Source organism: Alosa sapidissima, chromosome 16 (assembly GCF_018492685.1).
Source record: "Alosa sapidissima isolate fAloSap1 chromosome 16, fAloSap1.pri, whole genome shotgun sequence".
Lineage (NCBI taxonomy): Eukaryota > Metazoa > Chordata > Actinopteri > Clupeiformes > Clupeidae > Alosa > Alosa sapidissima.
The window spans coordinates 20,279,107-20,297,078 of NC_055972.1; the positions used below are offsets into that span (position 1 = coordinate 20,279,107).

A 17,972-nucleotide genomic window follows, 5' to 3' on the forward strand; every position below is an offset into this window, starting at 1 on the left:
AAAAATGTGATGAAGAGAGAGCGCCACACCTTTGCCTCCAGTCTCCTCTCCTCCTCCTCTTTTCTCTGCTCCTCCTCTTTCTGCCTCTGCTCCAGGCTCAAGAACTTCTCCACTTTGATCTGGCATATCGAAGTAAGCAAGCACGCACACGCACACACACACATTACTAACTACTAGTAATTACTAACACACCCTTTATAACTACCTGACCCCATGTATCAAGGATCACTCTCTCTCTCCAACATACAGTACACACACACACCTCTGAGTCGTCCACTGTCAACGCCCTCTCTGGCCTCTCACTGACGGAGAGCACTGGCTCCCATAGAGCCTCCATCACATCCAGCTCGGCCATGATCTCTGTGATGCGCTTGTTCCTCTCCCGCACACGATGCATCTCCTGCTCCTTTTGCTTGTACACGTTGTCAAACTCCTTATTGAAGGCGCTCTTCACCTTGTAGATGACATCCTTTGGGAAAGATGTAGCCACAGTTAAACTGGGCTGACATTGCAAATTACATCTGGTAGATACACAATACTTGATCAATTGTCAAAAGTCAAACTGTACTAATGTATGTGTTAAAGGCACAGTCAGGGATTTTACGCAATTTCAAGCCCATAACATTTTTTGTCAAATTTAGCAATCATCTCCTCACGACCACTAGCTGCTCATTTCCTGAGAACACTATACAAACCCAGTCTCTACATGCAGCCCAGACTCCGGAAACTTTAAACAAACAAAGTGGGGGTAGCCTGCCAACAAAAACCAGAAACCCTGCTGAAGGTAGGGGTGAGATACCTCTCTGGTGTGTTTTGTTTGGTCCTTGGTTAAAATATAATGTACGTTTTTTTGCACAGAATCGTCTGCTAATAAATGTAAACATAAATATAAACACAAACAAACACGACTTCCTGCGAAATCCCTGACTTCTCCTTTAATATTGTATAAAATAGGAAGATATGGAAAGAAATATTATTTTTTATACATTTAAAATGGAAATTTCTTTGCAACATGGCAAAAAACAGAAAAAAATAAAGTACATACAACACATAAAATATCACAGTCACAGCAGAGGGTACAAAGACCTGTTACCTATTGATGCTTAGTGTTCCTGTTTGTAAGAGTTTAGAGTGACTTAGTCTTGGTTTAGTTTAAGTTTTGGTTTGTGTGTGTGTGTGTGTGTGCGTGTGTGTGTGTGTGTGTGTGTGTGTGTGTGTGTGTGTGTGTGAGCTCCCATGCACATTCATATGTGTGTCACCTGTAGCAGGGTGATCTGGTTGATCTTCTGCTCTCTGATATGCAGGTTGAACTGGCTGTGGAGTAGAGGCTGGGTGCCTCCGTACCGGCCACTCAGGCTGCCACACAGGGCCACGCTCTCTGCCTCAGAGCCTTCCTCCTCCTCCTCTTCCTCGTGCTCCGTCAGCACGTGAGCCTTATGCTCCAGGATCTCCTGCTGGAGCTGCAGCTCAAACACATGGAAATGTGAGAAAGTAAAGTACACCTGCACATAGTCAACGCACACAGATCAGACAACCCTCCAGTTGTGTGCATCGGTCATCACTTTTCCACTTAATCAATCACAACAACTAAGTCTAACTAATGTATTTCTCGCTACTCTACAGTTCTGTTATAGATTAAAGTTAGTACTAACCGTAGTTTTATAGTAGATGCTGTGTAATAAAGAACCGTATAGTCAATATAATAGTGTAATGAGCTGGGCTAACATGCAGTAGCCTGAAAAGTTGTGCAAGACACTGTTGTGCAAGACACTTAACCCCGAGTTGCTCCAAGTCGCTTTGGACAAATGACAAATGATGTTAAATGACTAAATGTAAATGTAAACAATAGTCTAATTTTGTCTGGTATGATCATCTTGAATGTCTTCTGACAGCTATTTGTAGGGGTTGTCGTACGTTAGAGTCTGCAAGCTCGATCTTCCTCATGTTCTCCACTCGCAGTAACTCATCCAGCTCTGTCTGAGTCCGCTCCTTCATGGGGTAGTTCTTCACCTCATAGGATGAGTGGAACGCCTACAGAACAGGTAGAATACACACCCGCACGCACACAAGCACACAGAAGAAAACATATGGAGATGTATGGAAAACACTTAGTTAGAAAAGACAAACTCCAAACACAGATGCATAAACATAAACACAAATGGACACACACACACACACATAGAGACACACTTTGATAGCTTTGCCTTTGACTTTCATGGAGTCCCAGCACTCTCTCTTCAACACCTCTCGCAGGTAACTCTTTGCCAAGTTCTCCATCTCAATCTCATTCCTCACCTTCACACAGGAGAAAAAAGACATGACACAACCCTTTTACCCATTGGCTCTTTGACTTAGACATTTTGACTTTTGATCAGAAACTATTGCCTTGCCTTAATGCTTGATGTGTGAGTATGTGTGTTTCTGTTTGTGTGTATGTGTATGTACAGTGTGTTTGTGTCCATGTGTGCTTGTTCGTTGTGTGGGGGTAAGTGTGAGTTCTGTTTATATGTGTGTGTGTGTGTGTGTGTGTGTGTGTGTGTGTGTGTGTGTGTATCTGTGTATGTTTACCCTCTGAACCTCTTGTTCTCCCTCTGCCTGTAGTCGTTTCTTCTCTTTTGCGTCCAAATTAAACTCCTGTTGCTCCAAGCGCTCCATCTCAGACAGGGCCTCATTCTCCCTCATCATCACCTGGATCTATACACACACACACACACACACACACACACACACACACACACACACACACACACACACACACACACACACACACACACATACAAATATGGACACACACACACATTACATGAATACACGACCATGAGAAAACTTGAGAAAAATAGCTTTTTTAAGTATTTGTGTTCTGTTTCTGTTGAAATCGTGTCTTTCTGTGATCTCCGGAAGGATTTGTGTGTGTTGTGTCTTACGGTGTCTCTGAGTTCTTTGATGGACTTCCTCAGATTCTGCTTTATCTCAGTGAACTTCTGGTTCTCCTCTTTACTAACCTGTAGAGAGAAATGGCATCTATGGGCTGACTCGTGAGTGTGTGGGTGCGTGTCTGTGGGAAGATTTTTGTCTTTGTCTTTTCTGTGTGTGTATGAATGTAATTCGAATATAAACACATAGATACAAATAACGGAACACATGTGTGTGCGTGTATCTGAGAGACATATGGAGATAGACCGTCGTGATAGAGCAGCCCTGGCCTACTGGTTAGCACTTCGGACTTGTAACCGGAGGGTTGCCGGTTCGAACCACAACCAGTAAGCACGGCTCTAGTGCCCTTGAGCAAGGCCTAACCCCTCACTGCTCCCCGAGCGCCGCTGTTGTTGCAGGCAGCTCAATGCGCCGGGATTAGTGTGTGCTTTTCTTGAATTTCCCCTGGGGATCAAAAAAGTATCTATCTATCTATCTATCTATCTATCTGCTTCACCTCACTGTGTGTTCACTGTGTGCTGAGTGTGTTTCACTAATTCACGGATTGGGATAAATGCAGAGACCAAATTTCCCTCACGGGATCAAAAGAGTATATATTTATACTTGTGTGTGTCTGTGTCAATGTGATTCTGAGAGTGTGTGTGTGTGCCTACATACATGTGTACAGTATCTGTGAGTATATGTGCCCTTCTGTGTGTGTGAGTGTGTATGTGCGTGTGGCCTCTTGTTTTTATTTGGGTGGATGGCTTTGATTGGGGTTGTTCCCCTCCGTGCACACATTCCTGCAGCTGTGGAGAGGAGCACAGCAGAAGGAGAGGGCTTGCCCTGACAGCTAGCTCTGCTTCCCACACAGGGAAACAAAGGGCTAACTGACACACAGAGAATGGATGCGCAGCTCAGTTCATTCTAGTACCCAGCCCAATAGGTATTTGATCTTACTGATCAAATTACATGGAGAGAAAATCTATCCCATAATGGGTAACGATTGGTTGAAGAACTTTTTACCCCAAGGAGTTCTTTAAAGAAGGGTGACTTGCTGTAAATGTAAAAAAAATCCCAATTATTCTGCAAAATAAATGGATAACAGATTGTTTTTTCCTTTATATCACATTCAAGTTCCAACCATAGTGCAAACCAACCTTTTAGACATGAGAGTACGTAACCACCTATGGCCAGCTCTCCAGTACTGTCAGTGACAGATTGTTTAAAGTGTGTGGTTGGATGACGCGTATTGTAAAAACACTTTTTGCAGTTATCTATCCATCCTAGAACAAACCACGAACACGGCTGATGACGGCTGGTTCGTGCTGTCATACGCGTCCCCTTAAAGGGAGATATATCCTTGCGCAGGAATGTAGCTGCAGGCAACACACAGCTGCACACCCCCACACTGGTAGCAGCCTCTGTCAATAAGACACAACGAGAGGATGGTGGGGGAGCTGCGGCTGTCGGGGGGGGGGGGGGGGGCTGACCTGCCTCTGACCTGAACCACAGAGCCATGCAGAGATATTACTTGGTCTATTACTTAGACCAGTCATACAATCAAACACAAAAGGGAACAGCAAATTGCTCTACTGGTGCCTGTCTCTCAAATCAAGTCAACATGACGGGTTCCTGGCTCATCCAAGCAAAAGTCAACTCCACTGCAAAGGTATGAAATGTAAGAAAATGCATAACCTTAGTATCATGGCAATAAACCTACAGCAGACAATAAACCTTCATTTAGTTATACAGATCTGAGTTTAGAATTAGTTAAACAACAGATAACTCCTTGTTCATGACAGAAAACCCTCAAGCATACATCTGATCAACTACTCAATCTCAACTCCTGAAAGAAGTGCAACTGATAAGAATTCTCTGAGTTAACAGCCAAATGATTGTATAGAAAAGCAAGGCATTACATTCTCCTCCCGTAAGACCCCTGATGAAGATGTGAGCTGATATGAGTGGCTGCTTATCATGCACTGAGTGAAGCAAACCAAAACAAGCCAGTATGGACCACCTTAAAGACTGCCAGAGAAAAGGGCACACCCACAAGTGACCTCTAGTGTCTTAAGTGTGAATTGCACAGTGTTGCTTTGGGTGAACTGACCAGCTCCAACTTTTTGTCCAGCCAGGTGGCGGTAGAGAGCAATTCAGAGGTGGGGCTGCAGTAGCTGTCATCTTGTTCCGTCACATCAATGTCAGACCTGTGCCGCACGCCCTCCTAGAAACACCCAGAGGATAAATACCATGAAATAATAAATAAAAAACATGATGAGAACTACACCGATACCAAACATTAAAAGGCCTTGTTTTGTTAAATTGTTAAATAATAAAGTATAACATCAGCTTTCATGAAAAAATGATAATTTTTCAAATGTTTTCAAATGGATTATCAACTTTAATGCATACAGAGATGTTACTCTATTTCATTATTAGACTGGCATGAAGAGGTGATCAGGGCTCTATTGGGGATCTGACCCAGAGTCCTGAGACCTTCCTACCTCACTGGCTGAGCCGGGAGCGGACTGCGTAGCCAGATCCCACTCTGCCATATGGGCAAGGGCAGAGTTCTCAGCTAAGATGGCCGACTCTGGCTGGGTGACCACCGACCACGGACTCGACTGGGAGGGGCCGTAAGATTTCCCAGCCCCCTTGATCCCCTGCCTAGCCAATCAGAGCACAGCACAGTGCAACTATTTGGAACCCACTCCACAGATATTTATTGTGCTTATGTTGCTATTTCTGTGCATGTGCGCTAAACTATGATGTGCATACATGTCCGTCTATGTACATATGTGTAAACGTAGGGTAATAGGGCTTTGTATGTGTCTGTGTGAGTGTGTGTGAGTGTCTATGTGAAGCGTACTACATACTCGCTGCACCTGACCGGTAGCACGACAACCGGTCGGGAGTGGCGAGTATGTAGGACGCTTGAGTGTGTGTGAGTGTGTGTGAGTGTATGTGTGTGTGTGTGTGTGTGTGTGTGTGTTACCTGTATTTGAGGCACACTAGGCTGCCATCTCTCAGGCCAGTGCTGAGGAGAGCCTGGTTGTCTGTGGTGAAGGAGAGGCTTCGCCCGCCACCCAGCCAGCTAGAGTGACACTGAAACTGCACATAGCAGTCCTGACAGTGGAAACACAGACATGTCATGTCAGTTGACCATGTGTGTATGGAGATAAATTTGTCTCAATAATATTTGTATATGCGCAGAGGGGGATTCACAAATATTTCTTGATCTGCATGTGTGTTTGCATGAACTCGTATATTGATTTTTACAAATATAGATGTGCATTTGTAAATAAAATGCCATTTGTAAAACCGAAAATTTCATTTGTGAAATGTTATTCTGCATTTGTGGATCACCAGCACACGCATTCTTCACGTTCTTCGCATGAAAGTCGCACAAATCCACACGTAAAAAAATCATATTTGTAACTTGTAAATTGGTTTTCACAATTGTAGATGTGTATTTGTAAATTAAATGGCATTTGTAAAACTGAAAATTGCCTTTGTGAAATCTAATTTTGCATTTGTGGATCACCAGCACACACATTTTTCGTCTTCGCATTTGTGGATCAGCACACATATTTTTGAGACAATCTTTGCGGCAGAGGAGCCACTGTACTGGTCTTCTTGAGGGGATCTAATGCATCAGACTTTGACAAGATTTGGGAAAGATTCTTGAAAGATTGTAGCCTTTTGAGTAAAGCTTGAATGGGGGGAATTAGTTAAAAGACTCCAATCTTTCAAGAATCTTTCCCAAATCTTGTCAAAGTCTGATGCATTAGATCCCCTCAAGAAGACCACTGGACAGCTGCAGGCATCCGTTTGACACGGTGTACTACCGAAACGTCGCCCCCTACCAAGTTGGAGGAGTCTCGCAAGTGCAGCAGGCCATCCCGGCCCAAGGTGGCCAGCCAGGTGTGTTGGGGGGACATGAGCAGCAGGGCGGGCCCCAGGGGGTGGCCCTCCACCTCACCGTCAGGGGCCACAGACACGGGCGAGTCAGAGGATCCCATCACGCCCTGGAGGAACACAGGCTCAAATGTATGAGGACGAGGATAAGCAACAGTAAGAGGGTTCATAGGAGAGCATACAGATTTGACCTAAAGTGTATTGAAACATGATACCGAGTGTGAACGTATGTCTCATAGCCCATCTCGGCTTGTCCCCTGCACTCCAAAATCTGGCGCTAGTTAGCCGATGCTACCAACAGCTTTTTCAATAGTGATGCTTCGGCATCGGGCTAGCCATGCAAATAAATCACTGTTTTACACCCATTTACGAGGCTCAATGTATCGGCATCGGGCTAGCCATGCAAATAAATCACTGTTTTACACCCATTTACGAGGCTCAATGTATCTCCACACTTCATTGGTAGACTTCCGAGGGCCCTGACATTTAAAACGAGACATTAAGAACTTTGAAAAAGCACTGGTAGTTTACTTACAAGACGATTTATACAGACAGTATCTTCACGAAGTTTAGCGTTTGCAGCCATCTTGAATTTAGTCACGATAAGTCGAGCAACGAGTAAGAATGAACAAGTATGATAAGGGATCAGATTCCAAAAATAATTTAGGGGAAATGCATGGATTCCAGTTGCAAGTCTACCAATGAAGTGTGGAGGTACATTGAGCCTCGTAAATGGGTGTAAAACAGTGATTTATTTGCATGGCTAGCCCGATGCCGAAGCACCACCATTGAAAAAGCTGTTGGTAGCATCGGCTAACTAGCGCCAGATTTTGGAGTGCAGGGGACAAGCCGAGATGGGCTATGAGACATACGTTCACACTCGGTATCATGTTTCAATACACTTTAGGTCAATATCACACCGGAATTCTCCTTTAATACATGATGCATGCAGAGCAACAGCAGATATGAGAGATAACAACAGCACTGTAAGCATTCTGTAGTGGGGCTACAATTTTATAGATGAAGTTTTGATGTTTGTTTGTCTATGCGTTAATGATGTTCACTGTGTGTGTGTGTGTGTGTGTGTGCGTGTGTGTGTGTGTGTTGTACCTCTGGAAGCTGGTATGTCTGAATAGTCTTTTTGGGATGGCAGTAGGCATATAGCATGTTGAGGCCGAGAGCACAGGAGGACAGGGGGAAGTGTGTCTCATAGTAGCACGCCTGCAGCAGCTCAGAGAGTATACAACCTCTCTGGTCCACACAGGAAGCTCGCTCTATGAACACACACACATATATACTTACAATGATAAATAAACTATGTCCAACATAAAAAAACACGGGGGGGTCAGCTCAGTCCCTCCCTGCCATCTATGTAAAAAGGATATGTATGCCCAGTGACAGATGATGAATTATCTTTGGTATGCTGTGGCTTGATGGTCTTTTTGGCCCCCACCATCGACTTCAAGGCAGCGCTGGCACCGTCGACTTCAAGGCACCTAACCCTAACCCTTGCCTAACCCTAGTGCCTTCCAGGCAGCGTTGCCTTGTTGACGGTGGGGGCCCAAAAGACCATATGTCTATGTTGTGATGAAGCAATTGTTCCACAATAAAAGCACAGTCTAAAAAGGACCTACACACACACACACACACACACACACACACACACACACACACACACACAGGGCCGGCGGAAGGTAATCCTGCGCCCTGGGCTACTGGACCGCACAGAAAAATAATAACATGTTGCGGGACAATTGCGACCAGGCCTCACGGAAAAATGATAGCCTACAATTAAGCAGTTAGGCTTTCACCTAATATAAACATATTATTATTACAGACTATTATACAGAAATCGGACTACCTATTTGCTCATTGCTCCCGATTCGGTGACATGGTAAGATTGAAATTTTACCTTATTACATTGTCGCCCCCTTTGCTACGTTTCACTGTTAGCAACCTGGCGATTCAGGCTGAAGATCAGTGCCCTCATCATATGCTGGAGAAAAGTTTTTCAACCTGTGCACTTTTCTGTATTCTGCAGCACTAGACTTTAAACGTCTCATTCATGACTTTTATTTAACCGATATCACTGAAAATGAATTACTTGCTGCTCCCGCATAAACCGTCTGCCATTCTTTGATAATCAACATGTTTTCAATGTTGTAAGCCCATAGCTCGCCACGCTGTGGCACCCCTGGTAGTTTGGCGCCCAGGGCAATTGCCTTCCACTGGCCCTGCGCACACACACACACACACACACACACACACACACACACACACACACACACAGTATCAGTGTTCTCAGTTTTATCAGTGTTCTCTCCTCGTTCTCCCACCTGCTAAGGACTCCTGGCTGGGCAGAGAGAAGAGCATGACCCTCCTCCCCTCCTTCACTCCTGTCTGCATCTGCTCACCCCTCCTTCCTCCACACACGACCCCCACCCTCACAAGATTCCTCTCCCTCACGCTCAGAGCCGAGATGGACACCACCAACCCATCAGCTTCTGTAACCACAGCAAAAAACACCATTGTGTGTGTGTGTGGGTCTGTGTGTGTGTGTGTGTGTGTGTGTGTGTGTGTGTGTGTGTGTGTGTGCGTGTGGTTGTGTGTATGAATACATTTCTATGCTGTGGATAAACTGTACCTATATATCCGATGACCTCAAAGCCTTTGGACGGCCTGGCATCCAGAAGGAAGATGTTTTTGTCTGAGCCACTTATGATCAGGAAGTTCCCACCATGCTCAAACCTACGATAACAATTCAGTCCAAAGAACAGGCCCATATTATACAAATATCTTTCTCTCTACATCGCCCATGATCAACAACCATTCATCCAATGTTCCAAAGGCACATTCTGTTAACTCATTGAGTGCCAAAAATGTAATATTACGTTTTTCCTTCCCATGTGTTGAGTGCCAAAAACGTAATATTACGTTTTTAGCTTTTTTTTTTTAAATTACGAAACTAGACACTCTAACACACCTTACATGTGATTTTGGGAACTCTGTGATGAATGGAAATGAAATATATGACGATCGAAAACTCATGAAAAAGCACAATCTGGACATTTTATCTGGATATTTTATCATAACTCGGTTGCCGCTTTGGGTCGAATCAGTGACACATGCACGTCAGCTCAAAACCAGGCCATTTTCGTGGGTCTATCACTAGGTGGCAGTCTCGCCAGGTCTCACTAGGTGACTTTCCGGAAACTACAGGCAACACTTCATATTTAATGAAAGACGTTATATCTCCATTTCTAGAAAAAAAAACAGCGATTTTGATGAAAACTAGCCACTGTTTTGCTTGCAATTTCTCAGGAACAGAAGCGTGTAGAAATACACGGTTTGCACCCACTGAGCCATTGTATGTGTTCATAGCTATAACACAGAATATGCTGTGGCTGTACAAAAATCATCAACAATGGTCTAGATTGCTGGCACTCTAGGACAAAGCTTCCGAAAACAGCTTGGCATTCAATGAGTTAAAGCACCACCCAAGAGTTTTTTGTACCTTAAAATAATGTTTCCAAAATCGTTTCAGTGGTTCATCAACTCGTAACAGGGTGAACGGCACTTCTGCATTCGCTTCGCGGCCCTCTATCGGCTATAACCGCACTATGTAAGTTTGCCAGATCGGGTAGCAGATCTGTAGTTCGATGGAAGGAGACATAAGAAACTACAAATTTGACTTGCATCTGATGTCGCAATACATCGTACTTTTATAAAACCACGCAACATATTTTACCTTGTCTGTGGACATTGTTATTTGCAAAGTCGGTGCTGGATAAACAAATAGTGCGTGCGACAGAGGAAAAGTTCTTTGGTGCTTTAACTAATCTGATATCATGTTAAAAGGCTAACTGAGAAAACATTGGAGAACCCTTTTACAATTATGTAAGCACATAACGTAATCTGAAAACTGCTGCCCTGATTTAAAAAAAACAATGCAACTGATCTCAGCTGGTATTCTGTCTATAATAGAGTGGAATAGAAATTTCTAAGCGACCCCAAACTATTTATATATATATGGAATAGTGGAATAGAAATTTCTAAGCGACCCCAAACTTTTCACCGGTAGTCTGTGTATATATATATATATATATATAGTTTGGCTGGTCCTGCGACTTATATATTAAAATAAATATAATTTAACATGTTCTTAAATGTTAATTCATACTGACTGACATGAACCAAGGAGTAGACATTACCGTCTACAGCCGCAAGAGGGCGCTCTAGGCTTGTGGAATGAGATCGGGAGCTTTGTGAACTTGCTTCGGTAACTTGCTTGTTGGACTCGCTGGCTTGTTATGTTAATTTAGCCTATTAAGCCTCTCAGGTATGTTCTTTATCCTATTGTGTAGCTGAATACCTGTTACTGTGTTACGTTAACATACCGGACACCTATTCAGCCTGTTGTTCTGTGTGCCTAGTGCCTCATTTTTTGACTGATGTAATTTATATTCCGGAGTGACTTATATGGTAGCATGTCCAACGTAGTATATTTCAATGTATTTTTTATATATTTATATATTATAATTTTTTTTATATATTTATATATAAGTATATATACTTTTTGATCCCGTGAGGGAAATTTGGTCTCTGCATTTAACCCAATCGGTGAATTAGTGAAACACAAACAGCACCCAGTGTACACACAGTGAGGTGAAGCACACACTAACCCATGCGCAGTGAGCTGCCAGCTACAATGGCGGCGCTCGGGGAGCAGTGAGGGGTTAGGTGCCTTGCTCAAGGGCACTTCAGCCACAGCCCACTGGTCGGGGCTCGAACTGGCAACCCTCCGGTTACAAGTCCAGAGTGCTAACCAGTGCCCCACGGCTGCCCCAATATTAGAACAAATCATATAGAATCTTAATATTAGAAAAAATACTAAATGCTCTTGGGCTTAAGGTATGATCAATAATACACACAGGTGTGGTGGGAGGTGGACTCACAGCAGGTGTTCTACAGGTATGTGGTAGAGCTGGATTCGGTGCACCAGACGAGGATGCTTCTTTGTCGACAGGTCCACAAACAGGACCTGGCCCAAAGCAGTTCCCACGGCTGCATACTGCGCCACTACACAACAGGCCAGAGTTGTGGCCTAAAGGTATAACACACACACACACACACACACACACACACGCACACACACGCACACACACGCACACACACGCACACACACACGTAAATATGCATATAGTCCATTAGATACTACATTAACACATGCTTTTTCAGTTGTCTATCGCACAACCACAACCCAAACAAACAGACCAATAATATAACACATGCATACATCACACCCCCCATAGACCCATATAAAGCACCTAAAGCCATGCCAGTGAGTCACAATTAGGCCACTCCCCTGTTCCAGTACACATTACCCCTCACCTGAACATGCAGACTGATGGATGCAATGCAGAGTCCATCATCCATAGACCACAGCTGCAGCTCCCCACTGTCTCTCACAGACTACATTACACAGAAAACATTAGCAGAACACAGTCAGGCACACGATTTGGGCCAAATGTGCCAAACAGACCACATTACTCAAAACAGCACATCAATGTCACATCAATGTTTTTAATAATCAATTCTACATTATCAGATTGTTTGGCTGCCTTGGACTAAAACTGCTAAACATGTGCACTTTCCACTTTCTTAAAAGTAATGTGATGTTAGGGGTGGGAGGGCAGTCTCACCACACAGTATAGGTTCTTCTCTGTGTGCAGTGACGACGCAGCCACAAAGTGTCCTGTCAGGACCTCAAGGATCCTCACTGCCTTGTCCGACTGAGAGGGTTTGTAGTGGTAAAAGTTCCCCTGTAACACCGAACACACCTCAGCAAGGCCTGCACACTCAGACCAGAACATAAAACAAATACAAATGCACAATAACATATAAAGAATTAAAACATGCATACAGCACTGGTGGCCAGAAGCAGACTCTCCTTGTTTGGCGAGTAGCACATGCTGGAGGCCGGCTCCTCCAGCTCCACTGTCTGTGAGACCTCCACCACAGTCCCCTTTACCTGCAGACTGCGCAGAAAACCATCCTGCCACCGAGCAGACAAAGGCACAGACACACTGATTAATGCACACAATACAATTCCGCTGTTGACCAGAAAGAACCACACACCCGCAGACTGATGAGAAGCTCTCAACTACCTCTGTCATAGGGAAAAACATAGTTAGAAGTGTCTGAATAGTCTGAAGTGTTTACAATTTGTATTGAAACTACATAACATTTCTGAATGCTCTTCTTGCTCTTCTCACAAGGTTCAGACTTCAAAAGTATTGTCCAGATATATTTATAGTGTTTTTTAAAAACTAATTTCATTACATTCACTTTACTCTCATATTATTATTATTGTTGAGGTTTTCCAGAATATAACAATATGTGTCACTTTTGCATAGATGTTTTTAGTTAGATAAAATACTTAAAAATATCAAGGTATAGCAGACTCCCTCAAAGTGTCTGGATCTCAGAGGACCTCAGAGTGTTAATCAAAAATATGATTGATAATAAGTTGCAAATGACACTGGTATTGTCAGTCCTGTGTCTTTTGGCTTTGGAAGAAAGCCCAGTCCCTGTTACACACCCATGAGTGCTCACATCCACACAGACACACACACACAGGATATATGGCATTGTGAGTTTGGCCCTTACGTCTCCTGACACGAGAAGTCCATCTTTGTGCACCGCCATGGTTAGGAAACTGCCCTCCTCTAAGGCTGGAATGTTAGGATCCCCTACAGTCCAAATCAAAAGATCCTATATTAGCCATCCAACAGTTGAAACAACAGCGTGTATGTGTGAGGATGCAGCTTGTTAATACTACAGTCTGCAGTGTGTCTGTGTTCACCCTGTGTGTGATTTGGCCTGTGCAGGATGGAGACGAGAAGAGACTCTGGGTTGACCCTGAGCAGCCAGCCCTCTCTGCAGCCCACATACAGGTGAGACGCAGCCGACCAACACACACAGCTAGGGCTCAGGTGAGGCTTCACATGACACTTGGGCTGTATACACACATACACACACAGTCAATATTTGGCCTATAAAATGAACAATGTAAATGAAGTAGCATGCTGTAATCAATGATACTTTACCACAAATCTGTCTGCACGTTTGCCTACAAGCCCAGCAATGGCAGAAGTGGGCATCTGAGGGCCAAGGTATGAAAGCTTCACATTGTTATCCCGGGAGGTGCCCTTCTCTGTCTCCACCACACTGCCATCTGTGGCTGGGAGGTCTATTACACTGAAGGACAACACATGATGCTGCATCATCCAAGAACCAAACAACATTTGTAAGTTATATAATGAAATAGAATATAATATCATATGCTTGTGATCACATTGTCCCCGGAGCAACTTGGGGTTAAGTGCCTTGCTCAAGGGCACAACAGTGGAAGCCGGGAATTGAACCGACAAACAGCTGTTAGGTTTATGTCATTTTGATCTAAATATGCATAAATTCTGCTTACTGTACATTAACTATAGACAGATATGAAACAATGGAGCCATCTGTTTACTAAGGCGCTACAGTGATAAGCTTAACTACTGGATCACTTACCTTTGTTTTAAAATGTAAAGGTTATCACTTCTTTCAATGTTCCAGACCACTAGTGAGCTGGAGCTCATTGCACAGATTTGGTGCCAGCTCATGGGATTGAATGCTAAAATCGTGAAGACCTCTTTCATTTGAGCATGGCTGCATAATGGCACCCTTTTCTCCCAGTCCCTACAACAAAAAAGATTGATAGGTTAATATCAGATGTATTTATACAGTTATAGATGTATAAAAGAACAGTTGTAAATGTTACCAGACAGTGATGGTGTGATCAGGTACAGATGAGCAACAAGCCAGGTAAGGACCAGTGTCACTTAGTGCAAGAGATGTATATTCCAGTTGAGCTGAGCCTACATAGTCAGGCAAGTAAACGTTTATGACAAACACATTTTGAATGACACAGTCAACCAAATGTGAAACTGACAATAATAACATTTAAAATGTGGTGGTAATGATAATGGTAATGATAATTTGCAATAACAAATAAGCTACATGTTAACCTAACCTCTGAACATAGAATGTGCCCACCAATCACGTAGTCTGCGCAGTTAACGTTAAGTCTATTATCAGTGCAATATTTCACTCGCCTTCAATCTCACACTGTAGAGTAAGTTCTGGATACTTGTAGACATAAATAGAGGGGTTGAGTTTTTGGTCAGAAAAAGCCAAAATCTTCAAATATCCACTGGCTGCAAATGTCCCGATCCCACGACCGGGGCATTGGAGAAAGTCCCTCATCTTCGTCTCGATGTTCAGGAGAACAACAAAACACCCACAGGCGTAACATGCTGTTTTCCTATCCACAAATGCAACGTTCCGGCTGGTGAAACCCTGCACCCACCTGTACAAAAGAAATCGCCATCAACGATTGTGTCGTAGTTAATAACTTAACGTTAACGTTAGCAACAAAGTTGAAAAAAGTAGCACTCACATTGATTTAAGCAATGCTGGATTGACGTATGTTTAAATGATAGCTGCTATCGATAACTTAGTCTGAGTTCAGGAAGCTAGCAAACTTGCAAACTGCATTCAGTAAGTTTTTCCCGAAATAATATAAAATTGTATGAAAATATAAATAATTAGGATACCAAGTGAGCACTGCATATTGTAATACAGTCCAGGCAAACAATTTAACACTCACCTGACTTCTAAATTTCCTAAAGCATCCATATCTTTCCAGCCGCCGTCAGTGTGTACAAGTTTCTGGGTTTCCCTGACAACTGAATAACTCATGACGTACATCGTTCGAGACGAGAGATGTAGTCCACTCTGAGTCCACTGAGTGGATTCGCACAAAACCAACATAACTTTTGAACTCTATCGAACAACAGTACTTTCTTGACGTGAAAAATTATCTTTTAAATTCACACACATCATATGTGAAATTTGTGGCACAATTCAAACTGGACCAAAAAATAATTGTTATCTCTCCATTAACTCCCGTTCATAATTTTTTGAAAGATAGGTCCAGAGAATGTCTAATAAGGGGAGAACCAGAGAATGTCTAATAGGAAGAGAATTGGCACTGTCTGGTTACTTCCGGTTTCTGGACTGGTTGCAGTTCCTCCTCAGATTCCACTTGAGGGCGCTCGCAGGCGAGTGCAGAATGCATGGAGGTCTATGGAGCTTTACCCCTCAATATCCACTTTTCTCTGGATATAATTTTTTGAGTAGTAATTTGAATGTTGCATTCGCTAGGAGAGGCATAGAAAATACACACTGTTGATTGTTATATTTTTTGAAGTCACGTAAGTCTTCTAAAAAGCCTTTCAAATATGTCAATGATGTCATTAATTAGCACAATGCTAGCGTGATATGGGCAACAACGACCCAACCTGTAAGAAATGAAAAGGACATAAGTACTCGTTCATTCAACTTTAGATCTAAAATCTATATTGAACCTGCATAAACTACAATAAGATCTACGATTCTTCTACGACAAGCAGGTAAAAGAGATACATTTAGCTGTCTAGCTCCATAGACCCCCATTCAACCTGCACTCGCCCGCGATCACGCCCAGTGGAATTCTAATGGAACTGCAACCAATGTCGATACAATGAGGCTTAATAGGAAGTGCCAAGGCTCTCCGTAGACGGGCTCTGGGAGAACTGCCACTCTCGGAAAACTTCCGGTTTCTGAACTGGTTGCAGTTCCTTCTGTGGTTCCACATGAGGGCGCTCGTCCACGAGTGCAGAATGCATGGAGGTCTATGGAGCTGTACCCCTCAAAATCCACTTTTCTTGGGATATAATTTTTTTTCAAGTAATTTGAGTATTGTATTCGAAAGGGGAGGCAAAGAAAATACACTTGGTTGAGTATTATATTTTTTAAAGTCACGTAATTGTTCTAAAAAGCCTTTAAAATGTGTCAATGACGTCATTCATTAGCACAATGCTAGCGTGTTATGTGCAACAACGACCCAACCTGTAAGAAATCAAAAGGACATAAGTACTCGTTCATTCAACTTTTGACCTATAACCCATGTTGAAGTTATACAAACTACAATCAAATCTGAGATTTGTCAACGACAATCAGGTGAAAGAGACAAATTTAGCCGTCTAGCTCCATTGACTCCCATTCATTCTGCACTCATGGCGATCGCCCCCAGTGGAACTCTGGTGGAACTGCATCCAAAATTCGGTACAATGGGACTTAATATGGAGTGGCAAGGCTCTCCGTAGACGGGCTCTGATAGGTCCCATGGACCGGAAGTAGAAGGGGCGGGACTTCACCACTCTATAGATTTTTCATGTTACGAGTTTGACAGTATATTATATGATTCTTCGGCTATCAGTTGTGGAAAAGACATAACGAGAAAGACTACATGTCGCCTGTGACGTGAGCTAGCTCTAATCGCTAACATTAACTGAGATGCTAGTTTTTGTAACGGCAGGAATAAACACACATGGTAACAAAAATATTCGAAACATGTCTAGCTTCACTCAACACATTAACACTATGATACAGTGTGATTGTAAAGTTGTATGGTTCACTGTGTTCAAAGTCGGTCTTAATAACCCTCTACATCTCGACCAACTGATGGTTGTTATGGGAAACTAGTTTGCTGTCGTCTAGCGGAAAGTTGTAGTCCACAAAGTGCTCTCACACAAAGTTTAACCGCATCAAGCTTCTACCCGCTCAATTGTAGCAATCTTTACACGAAAATTTATATTAAAAATTCACAGACAACATATGTTCACATTCATGGCAAAATTCAAACGGGACCAGAAAATAATTATTTTCTCACATTCACTTGCATTAACGATTTTTCAATCTAGAGGTCCAGCGGGGATAGCGGAAAGGGCGGGACTTACCAGCTCTATGGGCGCGAAATGGGGATCGAATCCTGTCTGGATAAGGAGGCGTGTCGATGACGTATTGATGAGCGTACGTTGCAACCGGCCAACAGCAGCGGCATAAGTAACCGGCGCACACCTGATATAAAGTCAATTTTCTCCAGACTGGAATGCTCAAAAATGCTAAAAATGTACCTGAAATGTTCAGAAGGGTTTGAGGATCATGAAAACGTGCCCGAAATTCACATTCCTAACTCTATAGAACCAAGA

General features: G+C 43.2%; 1 protein-coding gene across 2 annotated transcripts in view; it reads right to left on the minus strand.

Moving 5' to 3' along the window:
• The window catches only part of cfap43 (cilia and flagella associated protein 43), a 27,923-nt gene extending 12,274 nt beyond the window's left edge, over positions 1–15,649 (minus strand). The window contains exons 1-25 of one of the 2 annotated variants that reach the window (XM_042065697.1): positions 15,548–15,649; positions 14,994–15,247; positions 14,660–14,756; positions 14,410–14,577; positions 13,944–14,094; positions 13,700–13,853; positions 13,504–13,586; positions 12,758–12,889; positions 12,537–12,656; positions 12,226–12,306; positions 11,790–11,938; positions 9,479–9,582; positions 9,171–9,338; positions 7,945–8,108; positions 6,783–6,944; positions 5,912–6,042; positions 5,421–5,583; positions 5,027–5,140; positions 2,925–3,002; positions 2,569–2,694; positions 2,191–2,295; positions 1,915–2,031; positions 1,260–1,460; positions 263–469; positions 30–119 (exon numbers count right to left, since the gene is read on the minus strand). In XM_042065697.1, coding sequence (XP_041921631.1) covers positions 30–119; positions 263–469; positions 1,260–1,460; positions 1,915–2,031; positions 2,191–2,295; positions 2,569–2,694; positions 2,925–3,002; positions 5,027–5,140; positions 5,421–5,583; positions 5,912–6,042; positions 6,783–6,944; positions 7,945–8,108; positions 9,171–9,338; positions 9,479–9,582; positions 11,790–11,938; positions 12,226–12,306; positions 12,537–12,656; positions 12,758–12,889; positions 13,504–13,586; positions 13,700–13,853; positions 13,944–14,094; positions 14,410–14,577; positions 14,660–14,756; positions 14,994–15,247; positions 15,548–15,648 — 3,420 coding nt within the window. In that variant the 5' untranslated portion in view covers position 15,649. Of the gene's footprint in view, positions 1–29; positions 120–262; positions 470–1,259; positions 1,461–1,914; positions 2,032–2,190; positions 2,296–2,568; positions 2,695–2,924; positions 3,003–5,026; positions 5,141–5,420; positions 5,584–5,911; positions 6,043–6,782; positions 6,945–7,944; positions 8,109–9,170; positions 9,339–9,478; positions 9,583–11,789; positions 11,939–12,225; positions 12,307–12,536; positions 12,657–12,757; positions 12,890–13,503; positions 13,587–13,699; positions 13,854–13,943; positions 14,095–14,409; positions 14,578–14,659; positions 14,757–14,993; positions 15,248–15,337; positions 15,452–15,547 lie in introns of those variants that run through there. The other variant, XM_042065698.1, reaches the window with a different exon arrangement.
• Between the last annotated feature and the right edge of the window lie 2,323 nt (positions 15,650–17,972).